We start from the raw sequence: 19,533 nt of genomic DNA on the forward strand, positions 1-19,533 counted from the left end.
AGATCACCGAAATGATTGCATCTTTAATTTCATTGTACTATGTACAATGACAATAAAGTATATTATTATTATTATTATTATTATTATTATTATTCTATGTACAATGACAATAAAGTATATTATTATTATTATTATTATTATTATTATTATTATTTTTATTATTATTATTATTATTTGGTGTGCAGATACAGAAAAGGCAGTGCATGGCTTTCAAAAGCAGGGGCACCTGGTGTAGGGCCTCTGATGATTCAACTGATGGCCAGGATCGTATGGGGATGAGTGGTGTTGCAGATACCTTGGTGTCAAATTTAAGGCTTTTGAAGGTCAACACCAGCAGGTGCCCAGAAACCTGCCCAGGAGCAAACCAGAAGCTGGTGAAGTTCTTTGACAACTGGCAAAATATACCAGTTGTATTATTACTGCTTTTTAAATGGAGTTTAATTTTAGTGGAGTTTAAATTCTGGAATTAGGATAGAAAAAGGGTGTATTACACAAAACTTTCTCAGACTTATTTGTTGATGTTCAGTTTATTGTAGGTTACATCTGTTTCAGTGCTGTTTTGGTAGCAGCCATTGTTAGAACATGAATGCTGAAGAGGAAGTGATGAATATTTTGTAACATTTCTTAGAAATGTAAAACAGGGTAGTCTGTCCCAGGCAACAAACACTGAGGTCTCAGCTTCCTTTAATCATATTGTACCACCCAGATCAACAGGACACAGAACTGAACAACATTGGGTGGAAGGAAACCGACATCTAGGTTAAGTGTCACTAAATTGTAAACCTTGGCAAAGTTGTATTCATAACTATGACAAGTAGGATACAAAGATTTACAAAAAACATGCGTTTTTACTAATCCTGTGTTTTAAATATAAGCCTTTTTAAGTGTAGAGTGTTTTGTAATATATGCAAATATTGGGCCAACACACACCACCATTCCGAGAGCAAGGAATAATAGTGGAATTAAAATGTGGGATTAAACAAGCCATAATGTTGTTAGAGTGACAACCACAAAACTAGTGAGACCTGTTCAGAAGGAAATTGTTAACCCTACCAACCTGCTGCAGCGGCACAACTGTTTACTCTGAATCACCTCTTGCTCTCCTTGCAGGGAGGAGTGTGTGCTGAACTAGATTTGTCATTGGGGCAGCATGGAGCCCCTGCTTGTTATACAATGCCTTTGATGATAAAACAGCAGTTTCTATTTAAATCCCTGTGGATTTCTGCTTTCGCTCTCCCTCCATACTGCCTTCTTCTACACTTACATATGTCCTTCTGCCAAAGTTGTGATTAGCAAACATTAACAAAAGGGCAACCAAATGTAACCAATGAATGAAGAATAAGAGTTGATTTTTATACCCTTCTTTTTTCTGCCCTAAAAAGTCTCAAAGCGTTTTATAATCAACTTCCCTTCCTCTCCTCACAGCAGTCACTTTGTGAGGTAAGTGGGGCTGAGAGAGTTCTGAGAGAACTGTGACTGGCCCAAGGTCACCCAGCAGGCTTCATGTGGAAGGGTGAGGAATCAAGCCCAGTTTTCCACATTAGAATCTACCACTCTTAACCACTATGCCACACTCATTCTCATTGCCGGGGTGCAAAAAGTGACTTTTGATCATTGCATTTCCCACAGGAAATACAGGTTTAGTAAAAAGCAAAACACACACACACAAATACCTCCATAATGTTAATAAATTTTGTGTTTTAATCAGTCAACACAAAACTCACAATGAATAAAAAGAATAGGGCAGCTGCACACAACCCAAATGTATTGAGTGAGTATCACTGGCTATTCACTGAAGGGTCCAGCCTAGGTGTTTTTCTGGAGATTGGAGTTTAGCAGTAGACTGTTAGGCTGATGTCTTGTGTTGTGGTGCTGGTGGTGGTGGTGAGGCTACTGCTGAACTCATATTCTATCTTTCTGTTTAAATACTGCCATAAGTGACTGTGTCATAATACATGTAATAGCTCTCCATGTGGATCTGATTTGGATCTTAAGAGTCTTCTTAACAGCACCAGTCCAAGGGAAGTGAGGAAACTGGCTGTGGATTTAAGATATGATAGGGCATCTGGATGTGGACAGCAAAGCAGAACGGAGTCTTGTGTGTTCTTAATGACTACTGAAACAATAAGCCACCCAGTGTTAGCTTTAATTAATTGTGATATTATGTTTTATTTTTGTAGCAACAAACTAACACTATCTCCCCAATGGAGCAGATTATACATTCATTCCAGTGTGGGACTGTGTTGTATACAAACTGCGTGGGAATATGCTCATGTGGTAGTATAAGCGCTGCCCTTAAAATAAGATTTTCCATTTATTTATTTAAATATTTGTTACTCATCAGTCCTATCATTAGTTTACATACAATATATTGAAAAACAATAAAATTCACAATCGTGTTTTGCACGGTCCCTTCCTTTAAAGTTTAGGCTTTATTTTATCAGATGGCTAATGGCTGTTTGACCCAATAAGATTAAGAACATAAGAACATAAGAGATGCCAATGTTGGATCAGGCCAAAGGCCCATCCAGTCCAACACTCTGTATCACACAATGGCCAGAAATACCAGTGCCATCAGGAGGTCCACCAGTGGGGTCAGGACATTAGAAGCCCTCCCACTGTTGACCCCCCCAAGCACCAATTTTTCATTGGAATATTACTCATATACATTATTGTTAGTGAACACACAGCATGCCTAAGATGTCTGACCTACAGCTGGAAGAAGCCCCCCTCAAATGAGATAATCCCATACACCTTGTGCAGTTTGCTTTGCAACGTGAAAACTATAAAGGGACTGCTTACAGTTGGACACCATATTGTTTCTACTGAAACACAAACACGCACAATCACTAATACTATGAAGAGAAAACTACATTGTGGTTCCTCAGTTACCAGAACTGAATCTTTGATAGCCTTTTACAATGACCACCATACTTCCAGCACATTGCATTTATGATATTTTATAAAGGGTAAAGTGTGCCATCAGGTCACAACTGACTCATGGTGACCCCATGAAGTTCTACCGTGCAGGGTTTTCAAGGCAAGAAAGAGATGAGCAGAGGTGGTTTGCCATACGTAATAGCCCCAGTCTTCCTGGGTGGTCTCCCACCCAATTACTAATCCTGCCTAGCTTCCAAGATCCGATGAGGTCAGGCTAGTCTGGGCTATTAGGCTACTATATAATCTTTTATAATTAATTGTAATTTACGTTGCCTCTAGTTTGCACTGATGCCAAGGTGCTAAATGCTTCAAAAGGAATTAGAAGCTACGTACCTGCTGTATTAGTTGCAGTAGTATCCGAAGCATTGAGCAAATCAGTTAAATGTTGTCATCTCATTGCTCAGTGATGTGCTTCTTTTTCCTCTTCAGCATGTTGGCTAAAGTTTTCTAGTTTTCTTCTTAACTGACGTCATATGAAAGAGGAGAAAAAAATCTTGTGGTTTTCAAATGTGCTGGTTGACGTAAATGAAACTAGAAATTAAAGGTGCGTGCTTCTTGAACAGTTAAGAACTGCTCAAGGAAAGTATTTGTGAAGTAGTGTTTTTTTATCAAAAAGGGTGGGGAGAGAGAAAGGGGCACAAAGTACTTTAATTAATTTTAATTATCTGTTTCTAATTATGTATGCTAATTATGTAATAAGTTTTTTTTTTTTTGTATTTGTCATCTTTTGCCTTGAGTCCTGCCTGTTGGGAGAAAGGTGGGATGTATAAATGTTGCAAATTTTTAAAAGCAAGCAAAAAGCCATTATCCTAAGCATATTTTATACAATCAAATCAGGATGTTATAGGTGTGCATGTAAAAGAAATAGAAAGGGTATCAGAGGAATATCCTCTGGGATACTTCGAATGAATTTGAGTTCTAGTTTTGTGGTTTAACTGGTTTGTGATCCTATGGAAAGGTACTCTAACCCATTGAAATCACTGGGCTTAAACTGGAGTAACTCTGCATGGCGTTGCACACTCAGATTTTTTTTAACAATAATTAATCATATTTTCCTTCCTTAGCCACTACAGCTCTTTCAGAGAACGTACCACCCTCTTGTGGCTCCTTACCTCCCACTCTTCCAGACAAAAGGAGTTCTTTAACCCCTTTTAAAGGTCTGTTGGGAAATTATTCTTGGCTTCTGAGAAATGTATTCCACCTTCTCAGAAAAGCTGATACTATTCCTGGGTGAGTAATTATCACACTTGCCAGGTGTACCACTGACTTCCTGTGTCTTCCTTAACCTTGTGATGGATTTTGTCTTCACTGATGAAGTACTTGCTTCCCCACTCAGTGTTCTTGGTCAGCAGGTTTAAAAGGCCATTGTTGTTGTTCAGTCGCACAGTTGAGTCTGACTCTTCACGACCCCATGGACCAAATCACACCAGGCCCTCCTGTCTTCCATTGTCCTCCAGAGGTTGCTTAATTTCATGTTCATTGCATCAATAACGCTGTCTTACCATATCATTGTTTGCCATCCCCGTCTTCTTTGACCTTCAATCTTTCCCAGCATCAGGGTGGGAAAGCATCCAGTGAGTGCTCCCTTCTCATTTGGTGGCCAAAGTGTTTGACCTTCAGTTTCATTATCTGGCCTTCCAGGGAACAGTCAGGGTTGATTTCTTTTTGGATTGACTGATTTGATCTTCTTGCAGTCCAAGGGACTCTCAAGAGTCTTCTCCAGCACCATAATTCTTCGGCGCTCGGCCTTCCTTATGGTCCAACTCTCACAGCCATACATTACTACAGAGAATACCATTGATTTAACCATACGGACTTTTGTTGGCAGGGTGATGTCTCTACTTTTTATTATGCTGTCTAGGTTTGCCACCGCTTTCCTCCCAAGGAGCAGGCGTCTTTTAATTTCATGGCTGCTGTCACAGTCTGTGGTGATCTGGGATCCCAGGAACGTGAAGTCTGTCACTGCTTCCACGACTTCCCCTTCTATTTGCCAAGGAGTGATGGGGCTGGATGCCATGATCTTAGGTTTTTGATGTTGAGTTTCAAGCCAGCTTTTGCACTCTCTTTCACCTTCAGCAAGAGTCTCTTTAGGTCTGTTCACTTTCTGCCATTAGAGTGGTATCATCTGCATATCTGAGGTTGTTGATGTTTTCCCCGGCAATCCTAATTCTGGCTTGTGATTCATCCAGGCTGGCATTTCGCATGATGTACTCTGCATATAAATTAAATAACCAGGGTGACAATATACATCCTTGTCGTACTCCTTTTCATATGCTAAACCAATCAGTTGTTCCATATCTGGTTCTAACTGTCGCTTCTTGGCCTTTGTACAGGTTTCTCAGTAGACAGGTGAGGTGGTCTGGTACTCCCATCTCTTTAAGGACTTGCCATAGTTTGTTGTGATCCACACAATCAAAGGCTTTAGTATAGTCAATGAAGCAGAAGTAGATCTTTTTCTGGTACTCTCTTGCTTTCTCCATAATCCAGTGAATGTTGGCAATTTGATCTCTAGTTCCTCTACCTCTTCGAAACCCAGCATGTACTTCTGACAGTTCTCGATCCATGTACTGCTGAAGCCTAGCTTGTAGGATCTTGAGCATGATCTTGTTAGAGTGTGAAATGAGTGCAATTGTGTGATAGTTTGAACATTCTTTGGCATTGCCCTTCTTTGGGTTTGGAATGTAAACTGACCTTTTCCAATCCTGTGGCCACTGCTCCTAACATGCTGTTAACTTTCTTCCACAAATTGTTGCTGAACCTCTAGGATCAACTTTAAACATAACAGTATGCTATATCTGACTATGGTACTTCCATTTTTCTCTCATGACTGGTAGGAGGGGCTTTCAAGGGTGGTGCTGGGGTGGAACGAGAGCTTTGTTTTAGTGGAGTTGAGGGGGAAAGTGATGGGAGTGATTTGGTGGGATTAGTCGCTCTACTCACTCTGCTGCTTTTGGAAAGCACCAGTTTTGACTGGGAGTCATGAAAATTAAATAGAAGGACTGAAATACAGAAGACAATCATGATTGTTTCCAACAAAGCTACACATACATTACTCATCTACCCGTTTTTACTTGTAAGGGCAATATTATGTCACATGTGGAATATGACTCACCTAAACCTGAGCATCAGACTACCTTTTCCAGAAAGATAATTGGTTCACTTTTACCTCCATTATGAGCTTCTGATTACTGCAGATCTCACTTGAATGCATACCACAGTCCTGAAGGAAATTGAGTAATGCACCCCTTGCCATGTTTAGTCAGAACTGTGTACCAACCATGCTATGAGCTCTATCTGGGGAAGAAGGGTGATTCTGTGAACTATTAGTTTAGCTTCCAGCTGGCTCCTTTTTACCAGTGAGAAAAAGAGCAGAAACAGTCACCACTGAAGCATGTTTTCAATTTAATGCTGATGAGTAGGGATGGGCATGATCCAGGAAAAAATTGAGGTTCTTGAGGTTCATGGTTCGGGGTTTCACAAACCCCCCAACTCTGAACTTCCATGAATGTCTCCATTTCCCAAACTGGTTTGTCATTTGGGAAGTTCGTGGGGCTCCAGCTCCACCCGGAATGCTGTCAGAGCTCACTTCTGGTCAGACTGCCAACTGGGAAGTAGCCTCTGAGGGTATTTAAATACTGTCCGAACCCTCCCACAAACCCCCAAGTTTGCGAACCATGAACTAGCCTGGTTTGTGTTCGAACTGTGGTTCGTTTATGGGTTTATTCTCATCCCTACTGGTGAGGCAAAATAACTTATCCATATGACTATGCAAGTGTTCACTGTCATGTCTCAAGTGGTCTGTTATCCAAGCAGGAAAGTCATGTGTGCCTAGTTTGCACACCAGAGATATGTGGTGTGGTAATTAAGGTTTGCACAGGTAGAAGCCTATCTTACAGCACATTGGATGTGTGCAAGATTGCACATATAAGGGTTTTTTTGCCTCATCACATAGGTTGCCAACTCACCTACTCACCCTATTACAATTGATCTCCAGGTGACCAAGATCAGTTACTCTGGAGCAAATGGCTGCTTTGGAGGGTGGACTCTATGGCATTATACCCTGCTGAAGTCCCTTACCTCCCCAGGCTCTATCTGCAACATCTGCAGGTATTTCCCAACCCAGAGCTGGTATCTGGATTTGTGTTCTTTGGACACCTGAAACCAATTCACATGAGATTACTTTCTTCCATTTCATTTTATGTAAACTGTTGCATGGAGGCCTGAATCTTCTATTTTGAATTCACCTTGTGGGGCTGAATTTTATTTGAAGGAGGGGGGTGTGCTTTGGAAAGAATGGTGAAGCAGAATGGAGAAACAAACGAAAAGCGCTTCTTTCAATTAAAATGAGTGAAAGCAGGTTTACTAATGACTTTGGCCAAAATATACAAAATTTATTCCATCTGACACAAATTCAGGTATGTTCAGCACACATTTTTCCACATTTGTATGTGTTTTGAATAACAAAAATCTGGAAACCAAGCAAAATATTCAGTGTAGTGACATAAAAGTCTTATAGGTAAACTGTAGCTGTCCATTTTATTTAAGTCTGGTTTCAGAAGTGTAGTGGACTAGGTACTTCAATATGCAACAAATATGGCTGTAGAAAATGTATGCTTTCTAAACAATGTAATGCAAACTTATCTAAATTTCAAATGTTTTCCGTGATCCAAAGAACACTGTGACTTGTTTGACTTGTACTGGAGGGATTAGATTCTATTTCTTGAATAACATTCTCTCTTGGCACATGACAAGCACAAGAAAAATGAGTGCAGTTTCTAAAATAATCCAGATTACGGACCAGTTAGTGGTCTAAAAACACTAGCTGCTCTAAATGTATGAAGACTTGATCTTTATTCTGGATGGGAACCCAAGCTGAATTACTGGATGGGGCGGGATATAAATCTCAATAATAAATAAATATAAATAAATATAATAATCCTGTTATTACAAATCTTGCTCCCTTGCATCCATGGACCTGTGCTATTGGTTCCACCTTGGTGCTTTAAAAGTTTGAATATATAGAGAAGGAGTGTTGGGTGCTCTGCTTCCTGGGCAGGCAGTGGAGCACTGCTGCAAGGGAAGGGCAGCAATGGATAGTCACTGGTCGGGGCCAGTTACCAGGATCATGTGACCCCAGTATTACAGAAATTATACTGGCTTCCGAGAGTCTCCTGAGCCAAGTTCAAGCTGTTTTTGTCCTTTAAAGCCTTAAGAACATAAGAGATGCCAATGTTGGATCAGGCCAAAGGCCCATCCAGTCCAACACTCTGTATCACACAGTGGCCAGAAATACCAGTGCCATCAGGAGGTCCACCAGCGGGGCCAGGACACTAGAAGCCCTCCCACTGTTGCCCCCCCCCAAGCATCAAGAAGACAGAGAATCCCTTGCCCCAGAGTCCCTATCTATACCTTGTGGCTAATAGCCACTGATGGACCTCTGCTCCATATGCTATCTAATTCCCTTTTGAAGCCGTCCATGCTTGTAGCCGCCACTACTTCCTGTGGCAGTGAATTCCAAGTGTTAATCACTCTTTGAGTGAAGAAGTACTTCCTTTTATCCGTTCTAACCCGACCGCTCAGCAATTTCATGGAGTGTCCACGAGTTCTTGTATTGTGTGAAAGGGAGAAAAGTACCTCTTTCTCTACCTGCTCTTTCCCATGCATAATCTTATAAACCTCAATCATGTCACCCCTCAGTCGTCGTTTCTCCAAGCTAAAGAGCCCGAAGCGCTTTAACCTTTCCTCATAGGGAAAGTGTTCCAACCCTTTTATCATTCGAGTTGCCCTTTTCTGCACTTTTTCCAAAGCTATAATATCCTTTTTAAGGTGTGGTGACCAGAATTGCACACAGTATTCCAAATGAGGTCGCACCATTGATTTATATAGGGGCATTATGATATTGGCTGATCTGTTTTCAATATCCTTCCTAATAATCCCCAGCATAGCATTGGCCTTCTTTATTGCAGTCACACACTGTCTCGATGTTTTCAGTGAGTTATTTACTACAACTCCAAGATCTCTCTCTTGATCAGGCTCTGCCAGTTCAGACCCCATCAACGTGTATTTATATTTAGGATTTTTGGCTCCAATGTGCATCACCTTGCACTTGGCCACATTGAACCCCATTTGCCATGTTGACGCCCACTTGCCCATCTTTGACAGATCCCTTTGGAGTGCCTCTCAATCCTCACTGGTTTTCACCACCCTGAACAACTTCGTATCATCTGCAAATTTAGCCACTTCACTGCTTACTCCCAACTCCAAATCATTAATGAACAAGTTAAAAAGCAGTGGACCAAGAACTGATCCCTGTGGTACCCCACTGCTTACTCCCCTCCACTGAGAGAACTGCCCATTTATACTCACTCTCTTATATGGCTTGGCACTGGGGTATCTGAAGGACCTTCTTCTCATGTTCCTACCTGGGAACTAAGAGCACACAGAAGGGCCCTCTTTACTGTCCCATTGACCAAAGAAGCTTGTCTGGTGGGTACACAAGACAGGGCCTTTTCAGTGGCAGCCCAACAATTCTGGAACAACCTCCACAAGGATGTGCACCTGACCCCCTCACTCTCGACCTTTTGGAGACAGCTGAAGACAGTTTTATTCACAATGGCATTTGATCAGTTTCAGTTCTTCTGCCTATGGCAGTTTTAACTAGTGGTTTTTATGTATTTTATTGTGTTTTGTAGTTGCTTACATTGCACGCTGCCTTGAGTTTCTGTAAGGTAGAAAGGTGGCTAATAAATGTTTTAATGAGGTCTCACTAGCTCCAAATGGGCACTCCCTGCAGCCATGCCTGCAGAGCTTCTAGGGTCTTCTGAAGCACTTCTTGCACTAAAAAGGTAGAGGAAACCTGGGGAAGAGATGCCGTTTGGTTTCAGTTTCCAAAAGGAAGCAGAAGGTCTGTTCCCAATGTGACTACAGGGACTTGCTTTCCAAGCCCAGAGTCTACACATTGCCTAGAGCCCCACAACTGTGGGGATAGGCGATTAATAAATGGAATGAAATAAATAAGAAAGTCTGTGTCTACAGCCAAGCCAAAAGTGTACAGCTGTGGCCTGCCTGGAGTAATTTCAGTCAATCAGTTGGTAGGGAACCTTCAAGACCTTTTATATTTCGCTTCCAGAACACAAGAAACAAGCAGGCACTAGGGAACACATTGGTGGGAGCTACATTAGAAGAAGAAGAGATTGGATTTATACCCCATCCTTCACTACTCAAAGGAGTCTCAGAGCGCCTTACAAATTCCCTTCCCTTCCCCACAACTGACATCCTGTGAGGTAGGTGGGGATGAGAGAGCTCTAACAGAAACTGCTCTTTTTCAAGAACAGCTGTGCCAGAACTATGGCTTGCCCAAGGTCATCCAGCAGGTGCAAGTGAAGGAGTGGGGAATCAAACCCGGTTCTCCCAGATTAGAGTCTGCATACTTAACCACTGCACCAAACTGGCTCTAAGGGGTCACTGTTCTAAGAATGGTACTATAGCACCACTGGTATTCTCCTAGAGCTCACAACTTTAATCTACAGCTTCTCCTGGATAAGGATATTTCACTTTCACAGGCTTTGGGACGGCCTTTCCTCATAGACATACCCCCAACTTAAACTGGCTTCATACCAGCAACAGTGGATCACCAAAACACAAACCCAGGACCCAAACCCTGCAGCAAACCTAGATACCAACTTTGTCCCTATATAAACTCAAGTAATTCTATGACCAGCCCTAAAAACAGTAGCTACGCTATCTTGGGCTCATCTGCTTCTATGTCATCTGATCTCATATAGGCCATCATGTGCCAACTGTGCACTTTAGCTATCTATGTCGGACAGATATGTCAGTCCCTATCTGACAGAATCAATGAATACAAATATGACATAATAAATCAAAATACTGGGAAGCCAGTGGGTGAACATTTTAATCTTCCTGGACATACTGTTGCAGATCCGAAAGTTGCTGTTTTACAAAAACTTTAAAGGGAGTGTATAATGTGAAAATGCTAAATTCATCAAGAAATTAAACACTTTGTCATCCTGGCTTAAACCAAGACTGATTTCCTCACTAATAATTTCTGATAACCCAGTGGGACCCACTTTAATAGACTATTCTTAACGTGTTAGATTATACCATAACCCTTCGTTGATATCAGTTAATTCATTCTTGCTTGTGACTTTTTCTATAATTAATCTACCCTACTTTATTGTATTTCTGTTTATTTTACTGCATGAGAGATTTTAGAACATCTGACCTCTCTTAGCGTTTCTTATGTAACCTAAGTCCATGATCTAGAGAATCACACCTGATTTAGGATACCAGGACTTTTTTTTACATCCTCCTGTCTCCCTCCCTTTCTGTAATGTTCTGGATAAATATGATGAAAATGGTTTTCTTTCTTTCCATTGCATCTGAAGTGAGCGCCAACTCATGAAAACTTATGGTAGAGTAACTGCTGCTGGTCTTTAAGGTGCAACTGCACTTGTTTTGTAGTACTGCGGCAGTCATTCTTGGACACAGAACATGGAGTGGGAAAAGGGGGCAGTGTAAGAGCAGTAACACGGTTCAGTTGAGACAGATGTGTGACTGTCCTCTGAATAAGCATTTGTAAATCTGCCACAACATGCATATGTTCCCTTAAACTGATACACCACATCCCAGTTTTGACAGTATATTTTGCTAACAATGTTTATGAAATCACAGTTTCACAAACTGCATTTGACCGTCGTGATCTAGAGTTCTCTAGTTCCTCAGAGGTCTTTAGCTTGAGGTGCAGTTTTTGGTACAGCCTTTCCTTGAAAGGTTGGCAAAGGAATACATAAATAATAGGATCAAGGCACACGTTTGCAGCAGATAATATTAGACTGAATTCCTTCATGTAAAACAGAGGTTTTTTTGACTGGCAGCTGTACTGTGGTGAAGTTTGACTTAATGTATATGGGATTCTGCAAATATGATAGGGAACAAAACAGATGACAAACACAAGCATAATAGTGACAATATTCCGATTGGTTTTCTTCCTTGTCACTGTAGAGTTTCTTTTTAATTTTCTGTGGGAAATGTATATTTTCCTTGCTATAGAACTGTAGCAGGCTATTAATATAGCGAATACAGTCCAAAAAATTCCTAGGCAGATGTAGTTTGAAGCCTTGTGCCACTCTAATCCCAAGTTACTCTTGAGCTTCATACAACTTCCTGAAATTTCTTTGGTGGGTGTTTTGTTGGTTAAAATCATATTGGGAAGTGACACAAGAATTTGCAATGCCCAGGCTAATAAGCAGAGTATTTTGCTGCAACGAACGTTGTGAACAGTGGTGACATACTGTGGCTTCACAACTTTGGAGCATCTGTCAAAGCCTATGAGTCCAAAAAGAGTGATGCTGATATACATATTTAGATAAAAAAGAACGGCTGAGAAACGACAGACAATAACATTGAGCTGCCAAGGGCCAAGTTTTGTGTCGGCAAGGATTTTGAATGGGAACGTTAGGCTCATGATGAGATCAGCTATGACAATGTTCTTGAGGTAGACGACAAAGGTTGTCTTGCTAGGGACGTGGAGGAAAACCCAGGCTGCTACTCCATTCAGTATGATTCCTCCAATAAAGATGAAACCATATATCACTGGGATGGCTTGTCTTGTTATTATTGCGCTGTAGTTGCAGTGGCTTCCTAAACTGGTATTGTTAGAGTTCAACATTCTTAGTTCATTTTTGGTTCCTGCAAGCAGAGAGAAAAATTCAGTGAGAGGGAAAATTGCTTTTATATTCTCTCTTTGTTATAAATTTGTAGTGTATTTACTGTATCAAAATTGTAGACTCATTCTAAAATAGCAGTTCTGAGCATTGGAGCAAATACATGTGTAACTTTGAACAAATATGTTTATAGTGAATAATTTCCACAAGAGTAACCCTAGTGACCTTTGACTAACATCCTAGAGAGAAACATTTGTGACTTCCCAGATGAATATTTATGGAGAATGGCAGCTTAGATGTGCTACAACTTCATGACCACCCCCCCAGGTATCAAGACAACATCTTCCAGATCTGCATTACTCATGGGATTCCTTAATGGGTGGCTCCAATTCTTAGGATCCTTTCCTGTCCACAAATTCATTTATTTTATAGGTAGCAGTACAAGATGTTTTCTCTCTTTTTCATCATTCTTTACACACACTTCCTCTAAGTGAATTTCCAAAATTATGTGAATGCTGACATTCATGTGTAAATATTGACATTAGCAATCCCAAATTAATTTGTAAATGTCAATATTTATTGGCCTACGCACTCATTTCTTAGACTCATGCAGCTGAAGGCTGGTAGTCTCTGTTGGGAAGCATATGTTTTGCAGGCTAAAAATCCTGGGTTTAATCCTTTGCTTCTCCAGTTAAAACATCTCAGGTAGGGAGACCTGAGACCACAGAAAGCCACTACCAGTCATGGTAGACAGTACAGAGCTAGATGGACCAGGGATCTGATGTGATATGCTCCAGCTTTCTGTGATCATAAGAGTTATTGTCTAGTCAGTAAATTTTGATGTGTCTCTGATTTTGGACACTGACAAACGTTCCAGATGAATTTTGATTCCCAGATGTAGTCTAAACATCTCCCTGTGGGAATTAGTTCTTAGAAGAAACATGAATGTGTTTTAAGAATTTGTAGACAAAATATATAATATCTGTGTGAGTGTTTGTGACCAAGATGTAACCAGAATTTAAATAGCTGCCTCTCATTATGAGAGCACGTGCAAGAGAGTGAAGAAAGCAATCAGGTACAAATTAGAGGAGCAAGGATAGAATTGATGAGACTCCCACTCCCTTGCACACCTATAGAATACCTTGCAACTGTAGGTTGGAGAGGCTGTGCTAAGCTATTGAAGTGCTCCAGTTCCTTAGCCATCCCTTTCCTGCATACTATTAGAAAACAAAGTAGCTGGGGTAAAACCAGAAGAGGTTTCTGTGTCCCTTGGCATGAAGACAACCTTCCTAGTCCGAACACTAATTTTCCCACCACCACTTCTGTTCTTTTACTTGGAATCTTCTCCAGGGATTCAGTTTCTATCTCTACTGTTTGTGTGTGTGTGTGTGTGTGTGTGTGTGTGTGTGAAGAAGAAACAGGAAACACAGCAGCAGAGGTTTCATTTGCAGCCCTCCTGCTGCTTATTTTGATGGAGGTGCTTCTTGGTAGATGCAAAGACAGCTAGGAATGAGGAAGTTTGGTTTTTGAACCACAGAAACAGAAGACATCTGGCGACACTGTTTATATCAGAGTTTGTGTTCCATCTAGTATTGCAGTCTATAACATATTGCCAGCACGATGTTATGGACATTATAAGTGTATTATTTTAAGTGGAGGGTTCAGCTTCCTTGTGGCAGTGTCTGTGCAATGAGAGAAGGTGCTTTATGCTGATTTTATTGCAGGGGTCCTCACTCTGTGCATCTCATGTCTATGCACCTGCTGTTTCAAAAGTAAAGTCCATGTTTTATTTATTTGTCTGCTCATTGTTTAGTGTGTGAATGGGCTTTCTTAGAACTGTAGAACTGGAAGGGGCTGTATAGGCCATCTAGTCCAAACCTGATCAGTGCAGGAAATTCAGTGCTAGCACCCCTCACAGCCTCTTCTTAAAGACCACCAGTGAAGGGACGCTATTTCCCTCTCCCTTAGTAATTGGTTTTGGGATCTTGGTCAGTTCTTTTGAGGCAACAGAAAGTACTGATCATCAGAGGTTTTTTTTCATGTATTCCACTCCACCCCTTCCAAAACCTAGGAAAGTTCACTTTGAGAGTTTCAGGGCCAGTGGTCTGGTAAGAGTATAAGAAGAGCCCTGCTGGATTACACTGGTGGTCACATGAACAGAACACATGAAGCTACCTTATACTGAGTCAGACCATTGGTCCATCAAGGTCAGTATTGCCTACTCAGACTGGCAGTGGCTATACAGGGTCTCAGGCTGAGGTCTTCTGTATCACCTACTGCTTGGTCCTTTTGAGTGAAGATGCCAGGGATTGAACTTTGCACCTTCTGCATGCAAAGCAAAGCAGGGGCTCTTCCACTGAGCCATCGTCCGTTTAGTACAGCATGCTGCCTCATGTAGTGGCCATCTGGATAGTGGCCCACTTAAGTGCATAGAATAGCCACTTTTCAGGAAAAAGCTGTGGGGAGGGAGACATGGATAAAATTACCGCTTCTGCCTTTTCTGTCAGCAGAACAGAAAGGAGAGGGAGACCCCCTCCTTCTCCACTGCAGTCATGAGATCACGTGAATCTCATAACCTTAATAACAGACTTTGTTTTATTCAGGTGGACCTGTTACTGTACAGAGTACAGTATCTTATCCAGGGCTCCACGAAACATTGACTTTGCAAAGTAAAATTTGTAATGTAGCTGAAATTGACTGCATTACCTTGTTTACCTATACCTTGGTTATCATTTTTGTTTTGGGCTGTGCACTTAGCTGGGATTCTTTTAAAGAATACAGACTTTTGCTGTTCCCAAGTAACTTGGTGCAGACGAGAAGGAAAAAAAATATGCTTCATGAATGGTTTTGTTCATTTTATAACCTCCTATGGAAGAATTTCTTTTTCTTTTTTAATTATTTTTTTATTCTTTTACTTAACAGTACAGTTAAATACAGAAGAAGGGATGAACTCGAACACAATACAATATATCTTACAGAGATGTATGCGTTATCATCATTATTAACCAGAGGAATCCTTAGTCATAATTTTGGTGGGCTTATTGATTTTACTTTTCCGATTCATCTTATGGTTACTCGGGGCTTTAACTCCCATATTTCTTGCTGTGGACCGTACAGTGGATGAGGACCTATTCCTCTATACTGCTAATGAAAGTACCTAACGCGTCATAGGAACAGCTATCTATGATAATTTTGGTTTGTGGGCAATATGTCATGTTTCGTCATATAGTTCACTATTGGTGTCCAGAGCCGTCTAAATTTCGAAACTGTGGTGTTGCTTGTAGCCTGGGCCTCCTGGTTTAGGTTGTTGATTTTGGCCATGACAAATTGTTCCCAGAGTTTATCGTGCCACAAAGATAAAGTGGGAGGATTAGGAGATTTTCATAGGGCGGCTATTGTCAATTTAGCCGTTGCTAGTAGTAGTGATGTGAGGTTTCTCTTGTCTTCCTTTGTGGAGTCATCCCACTTATTCAGTAGTATCATTTCTGGCGTGAAGGAGATTCTTTGGTTGGTCATTTCCTGTATGCGCAAAGTTATCTCCTTCCAGAATTGGTTAATCCTTGGACAACTCTGTGGAAAAATTTCTAATATGCTTGAGACTTTTAAGTAAGTTTTGTAATAAATTTCAGGTATCTTGCCCTCCAGACCAAAGGTTAGCTTTTCCTTGGCAAGAACTCACCACTAAGTTCCTTCAAATCATTAAAAATTGGTAATCTCTTGGATGGTAGGATAAATGAGGAGTAGATTTGGGTGTTAGGGATGATCATAAAATTTGGTGAAATTTAATTTTGCAGTATAATCAGGACCTACATTCCACTGAAAGAACTTCATATTGAACCCACCAAGTATAGAGGAGTTGAACCTTATGTGGGATGTAATTGTGGGACTCTTACCACTAATGTATATGTTCTGATGATGGTGGTAATTTGTCTTGCTGCAGGTTAATTCAAGGGCTATTTTGCTGTTGTGGCTTAGGGTGGCTAGCAGTATCAATATAACTAATTCTCAACATGGCCAAATCTATGGATACTTAAATCTGGAAACTGGAGCCATGAATACACAAGATGCCCTAGGTTTGAAGAAGAAGAAGAGGTTGGATTTATATCCCACCCTTCACTACCCAAGGGAGTCTCAGAGCGGCTTCCAAACTCCTTTCCCTTCCCCTCCCCTCCCCACAACAGACACCCTGTGAGGTAGGTGGAGCTAAGAGAGCTCTGTCAGAAACTGCTCTTTTTCAAGAACAGCTGTGCCAGAACTATGGCTTGCCCAAGGTCATCCAGCAGGTGCAAGTGGAGGAGTGGGGAATCAAACCTGGTTCTCCCAGATTAGAGTCCGTGCACTTAACCACTACACCAATCTGATATCTCAAGAAAGGAGAACTAACCCTCCCCCAAACAATAGAAGCAGTCCCTGTAGCTTTAAGAATCAAATGCCCTCAGTGGCAGTTGTTAGGCAACTACACAATATTGCCACACTTCTAGCCTGATCTTTATCAGTAAACAGTGGGGGAGGTCAGGGCACTTTCCAAGGCTGCTTTGACTTCTGAAGGAAGATTAATTGGGGCCAGACCTGGCAAGTTGCTTCTGCGTGACTTGCATAACTCACGCAGAACTGGCTGCTTGCTACTGTTCAACAACCCCAAACAAGGACCCACGGTAAGTAGGAAAACCAACATATAACAAATACCGTGCACAGATGATTATAACATATCATAAATGATTATATATTTTTTGAAAAATATTTTTACAATAATTTGTACATATATAATAAATCTTCTTAATCAAAAATATCACAAATCATCTCCAAGAATCTCAAAAGCTATTGTACAACCTTTAATAATAGTCCTCCTCTATTAAATAAAGTTTCAAGAGGGAGGGCTCCTTAAAGTCTCCTTTATAACATGTGCTCGTGTCCGCCACCACTGCACCACCACCAACTAGGCTGGGGTAGTGTCAGAGAGTGAGATGGCCCCGTGACAATGAACGACAGTGCTGCCTGGAACTGATAGCACCGATTTGGCACCATCACCAGGATGCCATCTTGCGACTGGAGACCTTTTTTGAGACATCTAGAGCACCTTGTATTGTTATAAATTGACTATAAATGATTGTTTTATTTTGTTTTTAACTGTTTTAGCCATTGGCATACGTGCCCAGTTTGTGAACCGCCCTGAGCCCGCTCGCGGGGAGGGTGGGCTATAAATTTCACAATAAATAAATAATAAATAAATATTTTGACTCAAAATACAAACAAAAACAATTGATTCCTAGCAGTGAAAGCAATTCATTTACTGCGGAGCCCACAAAAGCCCCAATAAATGTATTTAATCATATGCAAGACTAGGTTTTTCCAAGGGGTACCATAAAAGGGGGAGTACCTTAATTTTCCTTATATATCATTTGCTTGTGGGCTGGGTAAGAGCCCTGGAGGGGCCAGTTTCAGCCCTTGGGCCTTATATTTGATACCCCTGGGTTAGAGCTTCACACTAGGATCTGGGAGGCCCAGGTCTGAATCACCACTCTGCTCCAGAAGCTCACCGGGTGACTTTGGGCCAGTAACACACTCCCAGCCTAACTTACCTCACTGGGTTGTTGTGAAGATAAAATGGAAGAGAGGAGAATGATGCAAGCTGAGCTGCTTTGGATCCCCGTTGTGAAGAAAGGCAGGGTGGAAGGGAAGGAGGGAGAGCTGAAGGCAGGAGGAAAATAAAAGTCGGTTGGCTGATAGTTGGGAAACAGGAAACAGGAAAAGGGGAGAGGCTTTGGGGGCTTTCAGTGAAGGAAAAGAAGGAATAGCGAGGGAATGGAAGTTAGATGCCCCATACAATTCTGTTGGAGTCCCCTGCTTAAGAATCACACATCCTTCATTTTCACTTGTCCTATAAAACTGTCATTTTGTATTGCTTACTATCACTTGGTTGCATGTATAACTTTAATGTGTTATCTTATTTAAATGGCGCCATGGAACAGTAATTCCTTTCCTATTTGTTATACTTTTGAATTATATTTTTGAATTAGTGTTCTGGTAAATGAAGGAATCCACATGTACAAGGAGCTGTTTCTGTGCTATGGATGACATTTTTAAGCAGTACTGTTGAATAATCAGTGCTATGTGATAGGACCAGGAAGAGAAGAGCAGTGAGGAGAAAATATGATGCATATGGTATTATCCTAGTTTTGGTGATCAGAAAGCTAAGATTTCAGAAATATTACACTGAGCACTATTACATTTCTATGCGTTTATGGAAACCTGTGAAAAAAGTTTAATGTGCCAACAATTTCCCTTTACTTACGGCATCCTCAAAGAGTTACTTTCCATCAGCTGAGTCTTGAAGGTTTGAAACTGAAACAATTAAAATAATTATGTTGTGGGTTAGACTTTTTTCCTTTAAAACAAAGTGGAAATGGAAATAACTGTAACAAATAGTGATGTTTAACAAAAAGAAGCACATTACTTTGTTAAGAAATACAAGCTCAAACTGTGCTGGCTACTTTAGAAGACATATGTTTGTATCTATATAATGGAGGTGTGGTGGAATGTCTTACAGCAACCCTATTGAGTTTTCAAGGCAAGAGATGTTCAGAGGTGGTTTGCCATTGGCTGCCTCTGTGTCACAACCCTGGTATTCCAAGGAGGGTCACCCTTCCAAATACTAGCCACGGCTGGCTCTGCTTAGCTTCTAAGATCTGATGAGATTGGACTAGCCTGGACTATCCAGGTCAGGGGGTAATGGAAGTAAGTCCATTGAATTCAGTACGATTCACCTCTGAGTCAAATGTGTTTCAGATCTTCCTGTAAATTTGCAAAATACTTGTCCTGAGTGGGATAGTGTACATCTGTGTTTCTTAAACAATTTTAATTCTTCTCCACTTATAAGCTTATGCAAATCCTGCCCCCCCTCATTCAT

General features: G+C 41.0%; 2 protein-coding genes across 3 annotated transcripts in view; one reads left to right on the forward strand and one right to left on the reverse strand.

Moving 5' to 3' along the window:
• Positions 1–19,533, forward strand: part of MED12L (mediator complex subunit 12 like) — a 240,815-nt gene that overhangs the window by 70,903 nt on the left and 150,379 nt on the right.
• Positions 11,358–19,533, reverse strand: part of P2RY14 (purinergic receptor P2Y, G-protein coupled, 14) — a 44,643-nt gene continuing 36,467 nt past the window's right edge. For both annotated transcript variants that reach the window (XM_015419629.1, XM_015419630.1), the window contains exons 2-3: positions 18,919–18,968; positions 11,358–12,651 (exon numbers count right to left, since the gene is read on the reverse strand). In XM_015419629.1, the coding sequence (XP_015275115.1) occupies positions 11,621–12,631 (1,011 nt within the window). In that variant the 5' untranslated portion in view covers positions 12,632–12,651; positions 18,919–18,968 and the 3' untranslated portion in view covers positions 11,358–11,620. The remainder of the gene's footprint in view (positions 12,652–18,918; positions 18,969–19,533) is intronic.

Source organism: Gekko japonicus, unplaced genomic scaffold (assembly GCF_001447785.1).
Source record: "Gekko japonicus isolate JY-2015 unplaced genomic scaffold, Gekko_japonicus_V1.1 scaffold1161, whole genome shotgun sequence".
NCBI classification, from domain to species: Eukaryota; Metazoa; Chordata; class Lepidosauria; order Squamata; family Gekkonidae; genus Gekko; species Gekko japonicus.